Source organism: Mastacembelus armatus, chromosome 5, assembly GCF_900324485.2.
Source record: "Mastacembelus armatus chromosome 5, fMasArm1.2, whole genome shotgun sequence".
NCBI classification, from domain to species: domain Eukaryota; kingdom Metazoa; phylum Chordata; class Actinopteri; order Synbranchiformes; family Mastacembelidae; genus Mastacembelus; species Mastacembelus armatus.
The window spans coordinates 17,871,868-17,885,641 of record NC_046637.1 but is presented as its reverse complement, the minus strand read 5'-3'; the positions used below and the strand labels follow the sequence as shown (position 1 = coordinate 17,885,641).

General features: G+C 40.9%; 1 protein-coding gene across 1 annotated transcript; it reads right to left on the bottom strand.

Annotated features, from left to right (window-relative positions):
• Positions 1–1,247: 1,247 nt before the first annotated feature.
• On the bottom strand, positions 1,248–13,286 carry p3h1 (prolyl 3-hydroxylase 1). Its single transcript, XM_026307784.2, has 15 exons — positions 12,130–13,286; positions 10,811–10,963; positions 10,259–10,448; positions 10,019–10,150; positions 8,790–8,929; positions 7,676–7,765; positions 7,512–7,564; positions 7,283–7,410; positions 6,985–7,112; positions 4,925–5,020; positions 4,598–4,748; positions 3,480–3,597; positions 3,310–3,385; positions 3,066–3,206; positions 1,248–2,166 (listed from the first exon to the last, which is right to left on the bottom strand). The coding sequence occupies exons 1-15, from the start codon at positions 12,589–12,591 to the stop codon at positions 1,705–1,707; spliced, it is 2,520 nt and encodes an 839-aa protein (XP_026163569.1). The 5' UTR covers positions 12,592–13,286; the 3' UTR covers positions 1,248–1,704.
• Positions 13,287–13,774: the final 488 nt, after the last annotated feature.

Here is a 13,774-nt window from a genome sequence, read left to right as displayed (position 1 = left end):
ATAAACTAAATAAATTCAATTCAATTCAATTCAATGCAATTTTATTTGTATAGCACCAAATCACAATACAATCATCTCAAGGCACTTTAAACAAAAAAAAAACCCAACCCCAACAAATCCCTTATGAGCAAGCACTTGGCAACAGTGGAGAGGAAAAACTCCCTTTAATGGAAGAAAATACCTCCAGCAGAACCGGGCTCAGTTTGGGCGGCCATCTGCCTCGACCGGTTGGGGTGAGTAGATAGAGGAGAGAGAAAAGAACAACGATATACAGCTCCAGGACCAGGGACACCTGCAGAAGGTACAGAGAGAGAGAGAACAGAGAGAGAGGGAGAAAGCACAAACTAGGGGAGAGAGAGCACAAAGTTAGTGACATTCAATGGTGGAATATACATGTGAGGAGGGGGGAGGGTTGAAGGGAGGGAAGGGTTAGGGTAGGGGAGCGCAGTGCACCGATGGTCCTCGGGCAATCTAGGCCTATAGCAGCATAACTAAGGGATGGTTCAGGGTTACCTGAAGCCATTCCTAACTATATGCTTTGTCAAAAAGGAAGGTTTTAGCCTTAAAAGTACAGAGAGTGCCTGCCTCCTGAACCCAGGCTGGGAGCTGGTTCCACAGGAGAGGAGCTTGATAGCTAACGGCTCTGCCTCCCATTCTACTTTTGGAAACTCTGGGAACCACAAGTAGACCTGCACTCTGAGAGTGAAGTGGTCTATTGGGATAATATGGTACTATGAGATCTTTAAGGTATGAAGGAGGCAGGCAGGATGCTGACATTTATGAAAAGAATAATTTAATATGAAGAGGTGTGGATATTAATGTTTTTTTAAGCTTCTGTGCTGCTATCAAAAGGACCATGTTGTGTCAGAAATCAGCAAATATTTCACTTTAGGTGGAAAAAAAACACACCACTCCAAATGAATGATAGTTCTCTGTAAATGCTGGATGTGCAAGGTAATGTTTATATCAATGTGGTGTTCTTAACTTGTTTCTACTGCCCTCAAGGAACCAAAAAACAAAACACTGTGGTTAAGGCCATATATCATATGGATAAATCACAGAAAAATGGCTATTGGGTTGAATTGCTCTCAGTTGTGATGAAGGCTTACACATACTCAGGGGTCACAAAGGTAAATTTTTAAGTTTGTTAAACCATCAGTGAATGTGTGACAAATGACCATGCTGCCATCCAGTGTCTGCCCCATGTACTGCAGGATATTTTGCTTATGTATGAAAACTCACCAGAATTTATAAACATAACTTTTATTTCACTGATTCACGCTACTGTTTTAAGTTCTTCTCACCTTATGAACCCTCCCCCATATTAAGCCACATGTGCTTGGCCTCACAACATGACATCACAAATAAAAGTAAATAAAAAGAATTCAGCTTTAAAACTGACATGAAAATATGTACTCTCTATACAAATACAAAGCTTTGGTGGCCAAATGGAGATGGCTACAGTGATTTGGGGCTCTCTGACAGACTGTTGGCAACAATATACTTCAGAACAATATACTGTTACTCAAGTAGTGATCTGAGTGGCATCTGCAGTGAAACAGCAGTCCCTTTGTATTTTATAATTATGGCTAAAGTAATTAATTAAAAGACAAATAACATTCTTTCACCGTTTCACATAACCACTTGCAGTGAAGATCTTGCAGAAAAATAGATACCACATAAACAGTCACAGGCACTTTTTGATCACAGCTCGTCCTTGCCATTCTGAGAGTCTGAGGCCGACGTGCTGTCAGCTTTAGGTATTTTGGAATCCTTCTTGGCAACAACTTTTACTGTCTTTTTTTCAGCTGGTTTTGTTTCTGTTTTGTCTCCTTGCTTGGCTTGTGTTTTACCCAGCTGTTTTCCATCTTTTTTAGCTGCAGCTTTGTATGCTGTCTTGGCCTTTCCCTGGTTTCCAGTGTTGGCCTTTGTTTTAGGAGTAGATTTGGAGGCTGTTGTTGTTTTGTTGTCTGGTTTCGCTTCTGTTCTGTGCTTTGGAGGGTCAGCTGGCGCATTCGGCTTCTGCTCTGCAGGTTTATTGTCTCCAGTTTTGTCCTGGTCAGCCTGGACAGCAGGCTCTGAAACGGCTGTTGCTTCCTTCTTGCTGAACTCTGCCATTACGGGGGTAGAAAACATCTTCAGCATATCCTGAGCTTGGATTCTCTCCTACAAAACCAAAAGAAACATTTGAAGAGAATCAGAAACCAAAACAACAAAATTAAGAATCAAAATACCAGAACACAAGACAAATATAAAAGGTCTGATCATGCTGGATTGGTTACACTGGAAGAGGAAGGTATTTTATTGTATTTCATTTATTTATTTATTTCATTATTTAAGCGTGTATTTTCAGAAAAGGTTTCATGCATGCTCAACAATTGCTCATTTCCTTTGAATTTCTGCTGTTACATTATTATCTACAGCTCCACCATTGACTGCAATCTTTGCAGTAAACATGAACCATGAACTGTGGTCTTCATTAGGTTTTAAATTAAAGGTGTGAGCCAACAACAGATTGTGAGGCAACAACAATAGTGTAAGTTTACTTGAAGTCACAGTGTGCAGGATTGGTCTAATAAATAATGGTTAGAAACCTTCAATGTGAATGGAAAGAAGATATCACAGCAAAGGCATCAGCTCCCCTCATTCATTCTTGCCTTTCCTACTTTTGAAAGTACTTTAAAACATCAAAAATAGAGGAGTAGGAAAAGGAGAGTGTGGACACAGTCATTGCTGAGGAGTGGGTTTTAAGTGGCTTACTGTAAAAAGTTATCTGGTTACTGGGTTTTGTAGGCAGCAGTTACTCTGAAAATCTAATCTGAAAATTTTGACCACGTTTCTCTTATGATTGTCATCCTACAGCCCCAAACCAGTACGTCAACTCTCATGGCTCATTAAGATGTAACTAAGCTTATGTTAATACTGGGCTAATATATACATAAGCTATGTTGGCTAACATTTCAGATTTGCAAATTTGAATTATGAAGCAGTAAAGTGAATTTACACCATACAGTTGCCAAACAAACCTAATTATTAAGACGTTACACTACAGAGATGATCCATACCTTTTCTTCATGAGCCGGATCCAGGGTGAACCACAGCGCTACAGCACACCTCTCACCCTTAGTGACAGCTCTGACACCATGAGGGTTTTCTTTCCCTGCTCCAAAACCAACCACTCGGCCACACTGTGGATGCACCTCAGCCTGGAGATGTCCGAAAATATAGAACATAAAACATGCAATGTAACAATTCACACATATTGTTAAATACTTAAGTGTGGTGTTGAAATAATGTTAGATTATTTACCGTAACTGTTTTGGCATCCAACTCAGTGAAAATAAAATCTCCTCCTTCGAAATCATCATTTAAATAAAGGATGGCACTGCGTCGGGGAGAGGGGGGATTGGGCTGTTAGGTGGGTACTCAACATCAGAGTCATCTGGTTGAAAGATGATGATTTTTGTGCATGTCCTCACCTGTAGTCTCTGTGTGTGTATGCAGGAGGTTCCTTTATACACTCGTTAAGCTCTGAGATCAGCAGACAGTTGTCCGCGTGTACAGGGTGACTCAGGTCCTTACGATCCTCCTGCTTCTCTAAATAACAAAAAGCACAGGAGAGAAAAATTTCACGCCCTGATCAAGTTGGCTTCTTTTTAGCCAATTAGAACTTAAAACTGCATTTATCAATAATTCTATATTAACAATGGAGCAACTGAATAAAGCTAAATTTTGCCATGTAACAGTAAGTTACAATATCAAGCAATTTAAAAAGTTCCATGGAACTGGTGCTTTTGCTGGTTAACCTATCCATTCAGTTGGTATGGATGAAAGGAAAAAGAAAAGCAGCTTGATAGAGAAACAGCGGTATGTAGATATACAAGGGTTTTCTAACCACCTTTTACCTCACAACGATCTTGCTAACAACATCAAATCAGCTCATTCACACTGTTTCATTATTTATTAAACTGGCTCTGCTTCCTCCAGCTGGGCAAAAAAAAAAGGCAGCTCTAACTTAAAAACATGTCAAGTTCTGGGTTTTACGCTGGATAAGCCACTGACAGGCTTCTTTTCCTCGCCTTTCTCACTTTCAGCCAAAATACACATAAACGGATGAAAATATAATTAGGTCATACAACACCTGTTTTACGATTAAAAAAGACAGCACATTTTACTGAACACCTTGGCAACAATCTGACTCTGAATCTGAGTCTAGTTGGAATATTTACTATGATTTCAGGCTCGCGGCTTTTGCAGAATTTACTTCAAACCTGTACTGTTATTCATTTTCCATCCTTCTACATTAAGGTTATCATTAAAATAAAAACAGTACCATGTTGTGTGGCTACACCTGGAGGTTTATTATTTATTTTCCTCATTGTTTGCAATGCTCTGATGATACATTGACGTATAGGTGGAAAAAATGGGGGAATTATATTTGTGTTCATATTTACATGTTGGATTGTAAAAATAAAATAAATGAATCAATGGAAAAAGAAAAACCTATAGCCTTAGTATCATCACTTTGAATAACAACAGGAATTTGTGTATTCTCAGTATACAGCAGTGCACTGCATGCCGTGCCCCCCTGACTTACCGTCGATGGCTGAACGGCACACCAGGTGGGAATAGGAGAAGTAGAGTGGCGTTTCCAGGCGGAAGTACAACTCCAAAACCTTCCTCACCTTCTCGCTCAAGTCGAAGAACAGACGAGCACTCTTCAGTGGAACTTTCCCCTCCTGTCCGAGCTGTGGAACATGGAAACATGTTTCAACAGCAAGTACAATGAGGAATCCATTTGGTCAGATTCTTTAAAGTAGGCTGCTTTCGTGAAAAGTTACACCCACTGGACTGTATAAAAAACATTTGTGGCTGTTTTGTAATGACAGTATGTTTAATGTTTCACTGTAGCAGAGCTACGCACCTTGACAGCCTTTAGGATGGTGACCCCCTGGAACATCTCACTCTGGGAGTGGGGGGAAGGACGCCCCCTGTAGCCATCACCTTTCAGGGCAGCTGCCTGTGAACATCAACACTTTGACATGATAGGCTGACACACAATGGAAAACAGAGAAATGCAGGACAGAAGCAGAAACCAGTTTCTGCATTTTTGGAAAGAAATTGAAAGAATAAAATAATTGCATATCCATACCTTACTCCATACCTAGACAAATTACACATTACAGCGCTGACATTTACAAACTAACTCTTATATTGTTTAGCATGATAAGAAGCCCTCTTAAATGTTCTATTTATTCAGTTTTATTTAGTTAATTCTGCAGAAGTATGGAAGTATTTAGGAGAGGTTGTAATAGAGTTTTTGACTGGGCTATTCAACAAGATGTTGGAGAGTGAGAGGATGCCTGAGGAATGGAGGAGACGTGTACTGGTGCCCATCTATAAGAACAAAGGAGACGTGCAGAGTTGTGGAAACTACAGAGGAATAAAGCTGATGAGTCACACAATGAAGTTATGGGAAAGAGCAGTGGAGGCTAGGCTGAGGTCAGAAGTGAGCATTTGTGAGTAGCAGTATGGTTTCATGCCAAGAAAGAGAACCACAGATGCAATATTTGCTTTGAGAATGCTGATGGAGAAGTACAGAGAAGGCCAGAAGGAGCTGCCTTGTGTCTTTGTAGATTTGGAAAAAGCATATGACAGGGTGCCGAGAGAGGAGCTGTGGTTTTGTATGAGGAAGTCTGGAGTGGCAGAGAAGTATGTTCGAGTGGTGCAGGACATGTATGAGAGCTGTAAGACAGTGGTGAGGTGTGCTGTAGGGGTGACAGAGGAGTTCAAGGTGGAGGTGGGACTGCACCAAGGATCGGCTTTGAGCCCCTTCTTGTTTGCTGTGGTGATGGACAGGCTGACAGATGAGGTTAGACAGGAATCTCCGTGGACCATGATGTTTGCAGATGACATTGTGGTGAGAGTAGAGAGCAGGTGGAGGAAAATCTAGAGAGGTGGAGGTTTGCTCTGGAAAGGAGAGGAATGAAGGTTAGCTGCAGTAAAACAGAGTATATGTGTGTAAATGAGAGGGACTCAAGTAGAACGGTGGGGTTACAGGGAGTAGAGGTGAAGAAGGTGGAGGATTTTAAGTACCTAGGGTCAACAGTCCAGAGCAATGGAGAGTGTGGAAAAGAAGTGAAGAGACGTGTGCAAGCAGGTTGGAACGGGTGGACGAAAGTGTCAGGTGTGATGTGTGACAAAAGAGTGTCAGCAAGAATGAAAGGAAAGGTGTACAAGACAGTGGTGAGACCAGCAATGTTGTCTGGTTTAGAGACAGTGGCACTGAGAAAAAGACAGGAGGCAGAGCTGGAGGTAGCAGAGCTGAAGATGTTGAGGTTCTCTCTGGGAGTGACGAGGAAGGATAGAATCAGGAATGAGTACATCAGAGGGACAGCTCATGTTAGATGTTTTGGAGAAAAAACCAGAGAAGCCAGACTGAGATGGTTTGGACATGTTCAGAGGAGGGACAGTGAATACATTGGTAAAAGGATGCTGAGATTAGAGCTGCCAGGAAGGAGGCCTAGAAGAAGACCAAAGAGGAGCTTCTTGGATGTAGCGAAGGAGGATATGAGGATAGTTGGTGTGGGTGAGGAGGATACAGAGGATAGGGTTAAATGGAGGCAGATGATTCGCTGTGGTGACCCCTGAAGGGAGCAGCCGAAAGGAAAAGAAGATTTAGTTCATTCTGCATTATATGACTCAGGTAAACTATTTTAATTATGGTATATTATTCTAAATTCACTGAATGGTCGTGGCTCAGTATGGTCAGACTGGTGCTTTTAAGTACATGTTTTATTTTACCACCTTCTCTGTATTAACTTGTGGTATTATGTATATTTTTAATGTACTTATTTAATTTATGTAATTATTTAATGTACATTTACACTTCTTGGTATCTATCCCACATTGTCCTGTTCGTCTTGTTCCTAACAACTTTTGTTGTCATGGTAATTAAGTTAAGTTATTCTCCACATAACTCACACTGGAGAGACGGTGCAGCTCCCTGCACTCGTCATCACTGATCACCCCGTCCAGCAGCACCCGCTGAGTGCCATTCAGCTGCTTGGATGTCATGGTCACCTTGATGTCATCATACAATAGAGTGCCATCTGCAGGAAAAGGGTCACAGGATCAAGGATAGTAATAGCTGGAGTATCAGTACGCACTGTAGTTAGGTTTATTTTTTATTCCAGTGTTCTTTATCTGTGAAATATTAAAGATAATTTGGAATGACTATTTGAAATTAATGATTAATGTGTTTTCTGGATGAAATGTTTACCTTCCTGCGGCACTATAATCTTCGCCATATCTGAAGAGTCCTTCTTTTTCTCTTCAACCAGAGTCTCAATCTCCTTCATTAGGTTTTCTATTTCCTCTGTGATCTTTGCCGCAGTCTCTCTGTCAGCTCTGACACACACACACAGGAAAACAAAAATAGTTCATAATTTCAATTCACCTGCACATTCATCCTCGCCCTGCACAAACATGCTCATGGCAGTAAATCTTACTTCTGTTTGTCTTTCAGTTTCTTAGGCATGACATCCTCTGGAGTCCATGAGTCCTGAATTCGTAATGACAGTACAATACAGCAAAATGTCAACTACCACCCTATGCATTTCAGCATGGATGAAACAAGCACAACTGATGCAGAACAAATGGTTTATTCACTTACTGGATCTACAAAGGTGATTCCGAAAACTTCATATCCAAAGTAGAGCAGCTCTTTCTCCAGTATGGACTGCTGAATGTATTGTCTCACCACCTGAAGGTTAAAAACTATGTTTTAGCTTGACTGAATCTTTTGAAAATTACCATCTGTAAAAAAAATCTCAATAAAAAAACTCAATATGTTTATTTATTGTACATGCCCGGGTTATTGCTAAAAAGGTTTAAATTTGAAAGTAATCTCTGATTTTGAGGAACTGACAACTGAGAAAACTTCATCAACTGGTGACTATGGGATCCGGGCAGAAGCTCTTGGAAAAAGCTACGAAGTGCTACTGGGGCTACATCCCCCTTCTTTTACAGGGTCATTTAGATCTTCTTACTTACATCTCTCAAAACAGTGTATTCTCACTGACTGGCTGCCAAAATCAATGAGTGAAGCTAGGAGTGAATAAAAATGTTAATCCTCTCACCTGGACTGCCTTCAGTTATTTCCGTGTGCTCAGCAGAATTAGCTTTAGGAGAGCAACAGTGTACTCTGTGGAATGTCTTGGCCTGGATTTCAACTCTCTGATTGCAGACAGTCTGCCTTTCCCTTTGACTGATGGTATTTTTGGTACCATACCCTGTCTGAAGTGCAGTAACTTGGAGTACATACATGCAGCTTTAGGCCTTTTTTCCATTCCACCCCAATGTTTTTATTTCAAAACCAGGTGTAGGCTAAAAGGTGAGTTAATTTGTGAAAGTCAAAATCTCCACAACTTGGCAAATATTCACTAATATTGATCAACAAGCCTATCAAATTAATATAAATATTGTATAATATGGACATTTAGTGCCTGGGGCAGTAACAATCTTCCTTATTGCTTCTTGAAAAAGCAACAAACATTTATGTGCTTTAGATTACCATCAGTGCTTTCACAATGTGTCTTTTGTGCCCTTGGGTACATACTGTATGAGTGGTAATGAGGGCTATTTTTCTTTCAGTGCATGTTGTGCAGGCTGATTTACTGCTGATTGTTATGGATTAAGAGAACACATAGCTAAAAATAACTGCTCTCACAGTTAGGCTCTTTGATGGAAGCCACTGTTAAAAAGGGTGTATGCTAGTCCTGGTGTACCTGTCTGGCTGATATGCTTTCTGCCTTGTCCTCGCCCAGCACAGCGGAATAATAAGCCAGGTTCTGGCTCATCACCTCATCGTCAGGATGGAACAACAGGAAGGTCTTAGCACACTCTACAGCCTGTTCATACTTCTCACCTGGAGAACGGAGGACAAAAGCAAGAGGGACTATGACGTCTGAAATAAACATATTCTACAGGAAGTACAACAGAGTTTTGGGATAAAGGTGCTTCTGCTTGGTTCTTTAATTAACATTAATGTATATACATTGCAGAGGAAAATGGCATTTCACTGATTTTACACATGAAAGTGAGTTTACTCACCCATGCAGTAATACACATATACTATACTGTATTCTGGTTTGGGGTGAACTTTATGAAAGATGAGGCAATAAACCCAGATGATGCCATACATGTCATCTCAGCTTGTTTTTGGAGATTGAAGACTTATTCTAACTAAGAGAACGAAGGCACTATGGGAAGTGTAGGATTAATGGTTTACTGAGCTTGACTAGCATTTGGCTTGACTAGCATTTGGGGCAGATACCTGCTCGGCAAAATCCTCAGTGCTAACTAATTTCTTATCTCTCTGTTTTTTATTTATTGGAAAAGGAGTAGGTCACAGCTTCTGACTTTTAGTTAGTGCTGTAATTGCACCAGTTAAAATGACAGATAGCAGCCCTGGATATTTACCATTCATTCTTAGGTGCTAAAATAAATTTTTGGTCCTTATCTGGTTAAAAGAATAACATAAATATTGAGCAGTGATACAGGAAGCATTAGTGTGTACACACACATACAAAAGCTACCACTGCAGGGCGCCAATGTTACTTATTTTCTAAATTTACACACTGGCTTTTTTATATAAGCTTGATATAAGAGACAATTAGGAAAACAAACAATGTTGCTTTTACTGTGATCAGAGCCACATTGTATTTGCAAATCGGGCTGACAGTCCTCATATTTGTTTTGGCCAACTAGTTCCCATCTTCATCTATGTTCCAGTTCTAAACACTGATAGGTTGTTATATAAATATCTGTTTGGTTTGCTAGGTACAACATCAGTTATGGTTAGCAGGATCGTCAGCAGAGGCGTATGTACTGCATAGCTGTGACACTGACAAAGCCTAAAACTGTTTTCTAGTTGTAGAAATTTGCAGTGGAGATTTAGGAAGTGGATAAGGGCACACAAAGGCCCATGCTTATGAAGAAATGGTGTGGCACTCACTGTTGTAGTAGGAGAACTGGAGGTAGTTGAAGTGTGAGGGGAGGAAGTCCTCGAAGGGCTTGTTTCCACCAGCTGTAGATGCCAACTCCACGGAGCAGTGCTGCTTACAGTTCAGTACCTGCAAGAAGTGGTCTGCCAGCCACAGTCACATTAAAGTGAAAGAAAATGGTCAATCAGATTCTCAACTATCATGTGAACTGCACAGAAATCCAACAAAAAAGCAAGCATGCGCAGTCTCACCTGTCATGGTCTGGAACAGGTCCGCACTGTACTCCATGTAGTTGTACCCATCATAGTTGTAGGCTCCCTCGCACAGAGCCCTGCACTCCTCATCCGCTATGAAATACTCATCTACGGCCCTTTCGAAGTGTTCAGCTGCAAGACCGAATGAGTCGTCGCTGTAATAACTTTTCCCAAGCAGGAACTCTGCCTGAGGAGACAGCACTGTCACTAGAGCTGTAAAATGGTCTTTTCAAGGTAACAGTGAGAATATAACATTTATTTGACTTAAGTTAGTCAGGTAGGGAAAAGTACAAATTTCATTTCAGGTTCTGTAACTCTAACAGTCATAATAATACAGAAGGGCTTTCAAACAACTTGTCTGGTTTATGCAGCATTTTTTGAGAAACAGAACAGTTATTATTCCCCAGGCTGAGAAATACATGAAAGTATTTGAAACCTTTGACTAAAAAAATTGCTAAAAATTACAAGAATGTAAGTAAAATATATTTAACAAAGACAAGAAGACCACTTCAAGGACAGGGGGAAATATAAAGAGGGATTTACTCTCACCATGTGTGGTTTGGCCTCTAAATCTTTGAAGTCCTCCTGCTGTACTCCTTCCATCATCCTGTAGTACTCCAGGTTCTGTCGCATCTCCATGTGATCTGGGTTTGCCTGGAAGAATGTGTTGGCAGCTGCTACCGCCTGGTTTAGCTTATTGATCTGAAAAAAACATATATATTAATAATAAACAGAGGTGAAAGAATGGGTGATCAGCTCTCCCTCTCAGATTAGAGATTTTGCTACTCTGCAAATTACCTAGAAGACAAACCTCTAGACTCTAAATTTCTATTACAGGTTTGTTACCCGCTTGTGTAGTAAATTTGAAATGTGTCTAATCGATGCGCCTTCCAAACCTTCTGCTGATTCACTGATATTGTTTCTGGCCACTGCTGATGAAGCAACACATTGGTAAATAACCCTTTCAGCTGTGCAGTTTTAATAAAGATATTAGGATAATGCTGTGTTCCATGGAATTCTTCTCAGTTTTACTTGACCAAACTGAACAACCCTACCATACTGTACATTTAATTCTAGTCCCTATGTGTTACTTCCTGTTTATACTGATCTTTAACAGTGATCTGTATGAATTATAACCACTTATTTCAATACAGTTGCTTTTAATTAAAACAATAAACAAACTAGCTTTATACAGTATACTGTCTTAGAGCTTGTGATTCAAAAAGCTTTATAAACAGAAGCTGAAATATGAGCAGCCTATGAGCCTGTGAATCCGTTGTTGTCAATTTGTGCTTTTTTTTAATGAATCCTTTACTGTGGGGGCAATTATAACCTGAATTGTTATGAAATGCACAGTGGTTATACTGGAGATCATTTTTTTACACTTCCACAGATTTTAGTGGCAGATTGAAATTCTGCACCAACTTTTATCATTAGGCTGCTGCTTTCACGTTTCGTCTGAGACTCGTACTTTCCAGTACGCACATAACAATCCAAGAAAACTGTGACTATGAGAACTGCTCAGTGGACAAAGAGGAATGAATGCTTAAGCTCGGAAAACCTAAACGCACTATAATATGCCGGTATGAGTTTGTCAGAATCATTTTAAAGTAGCAGTTTGGGCCTTTAAACCATCTACGTCCTCCAGAGAAGCTGACTCCACCTTAAGACGTGGCATGCCCGTCTTAGTTTGGGGGGTTGGGGTATTTCAGTATCCAGCTCCGCATCAGCTCTCGGGTTTAAACTGAAATGTAAGCACTAATAAACTGTGTAAATGGGATTACACTGGATTAAACTGAAAAACATTCATCTCTGCACTGAATAACTTTACCCATGTAGCTTTTAGCCTACAGTACTGAGTCGTTTACCTTAAAATATGCTACTTGCAGGTAATTATATGGGGTCCTCTTCTTGAACTCCAGCTCCACTTCTTCACTGACTTGATGCACAGTCAGTGGACCGAGTTTCTCAGTCTCGCACGACTTTACACATTCCGCTCGTTTCAGGATTTTCTGGAAGAAGCCCAGGTCCTCCACAGACCCGGCCCCCGGTATTGGAACTCCCAAGCCGCCTAGAGGCTCTCCGAAAGCGGTCTGGTTGGCGCAGCTCACCCGGCACCGAGCCTTCACACTGCGGACTGTAGCTTCGTTCCTGAGCGCCTTCTCCATGTTCAGGATGACAGAGAACCAGTCCCCCTTAGAGTAGGCTTCCACCGCCGTGTCGAAGAGGAAATCATACGGCTCCAGAAGCGAGTGGCTGCTCAGATTATTGTCCGACGTGCATAGCGGCAAAGTAAGGCACAGAAAATGGAGCGCATAACGGAGCTCCATGATGCTCAAATATCAGGGCTGTGCGGCGGGACAGTAGCCTGGAGCAGAGGCTTAGGGGCCGGTGGAGAGAAGGGCTGGAGCTACCGTCTTTCACACACACACACACAAGCGTCGTGTGGAGGTGGGGTTTGAAAAGCCCTTAGCTCCCCAACACAGTCCTATAGAAATAAAGCCATGCAGAGCAGCTCTACTGTGAGTCTACAGTGGCAATGTGAGGGCTGGCCCCAGTGTAGACTAGCCTGCAGCAGAACGTTACGTCCCATTGTTTTGTATGGGACGCATTCAGACCACATATAGCTGGGTTGAGAGTATATATATGTATACACCGTCAGTGGTCGTGATCCAGTGACTGTGAAGCGTTTTCATAGTATTCCAAGTGAACTTAAGTTTCTCTGAAGTCAATATGAGTATTCTTTTAAAACAGGTACAAATTTGTTTCATAAGTAACAGAAGCATTTCTTGTTTCACGAGATACATCGTAACAAACAGTAAAGCGTTCCGTTATTATGAAATAATAAGTTTAAGCGAAAGTAACGTAAAAATGATATTCTTGTTTTTCACATATTTTCAGAGATTTGTCTTATCGTGTGAAAGTCGCAATTTAAGGGTAGAGCTGTATCTAAAACCTCGCAAGCTGGAAAAATGGGCCATAGCAGACAGTGAAAGCGAACTAGTGTGCTCCTACTACCCTCATGTTTCCTTTTTAGAAACAAAACGTGTAAGGACGTACGCAATGGCTCATGGGGGACGCATTTTTGGTGGGGAGATGGCACAGAAACCTAGAAAATGCCGATTGGTCTTCCTTAAAAGTCTACTATTTAAAAAGTCACATGTTATGCGTAACTCTTTTCTACAAAATGTTACAGCACAGCTGCTATTTATTGTTGAGGTAGGACGACTTCTATTAATTTTAAAAACATTTTTCTCAACAGGGACTCATCTCCTCTTCTTTAAATGTTCTGCGTCGACGCTGGGCTGATTGTGGCGGGCCTAAAAACAAATCCAAGATATCCAGATTATAAAATCTATGATTTTGTATGGTATTTAATGTGAATGTGAATGTAAAATTACCCGTGGAAAACATACAATCGTGTTCTTAAAGCAACTACAACTGAGTGTTTAATTATGAAACATTTTATACAGGCACAATTTTAGGACTACAATTTTAGGGGACATGGGCGGA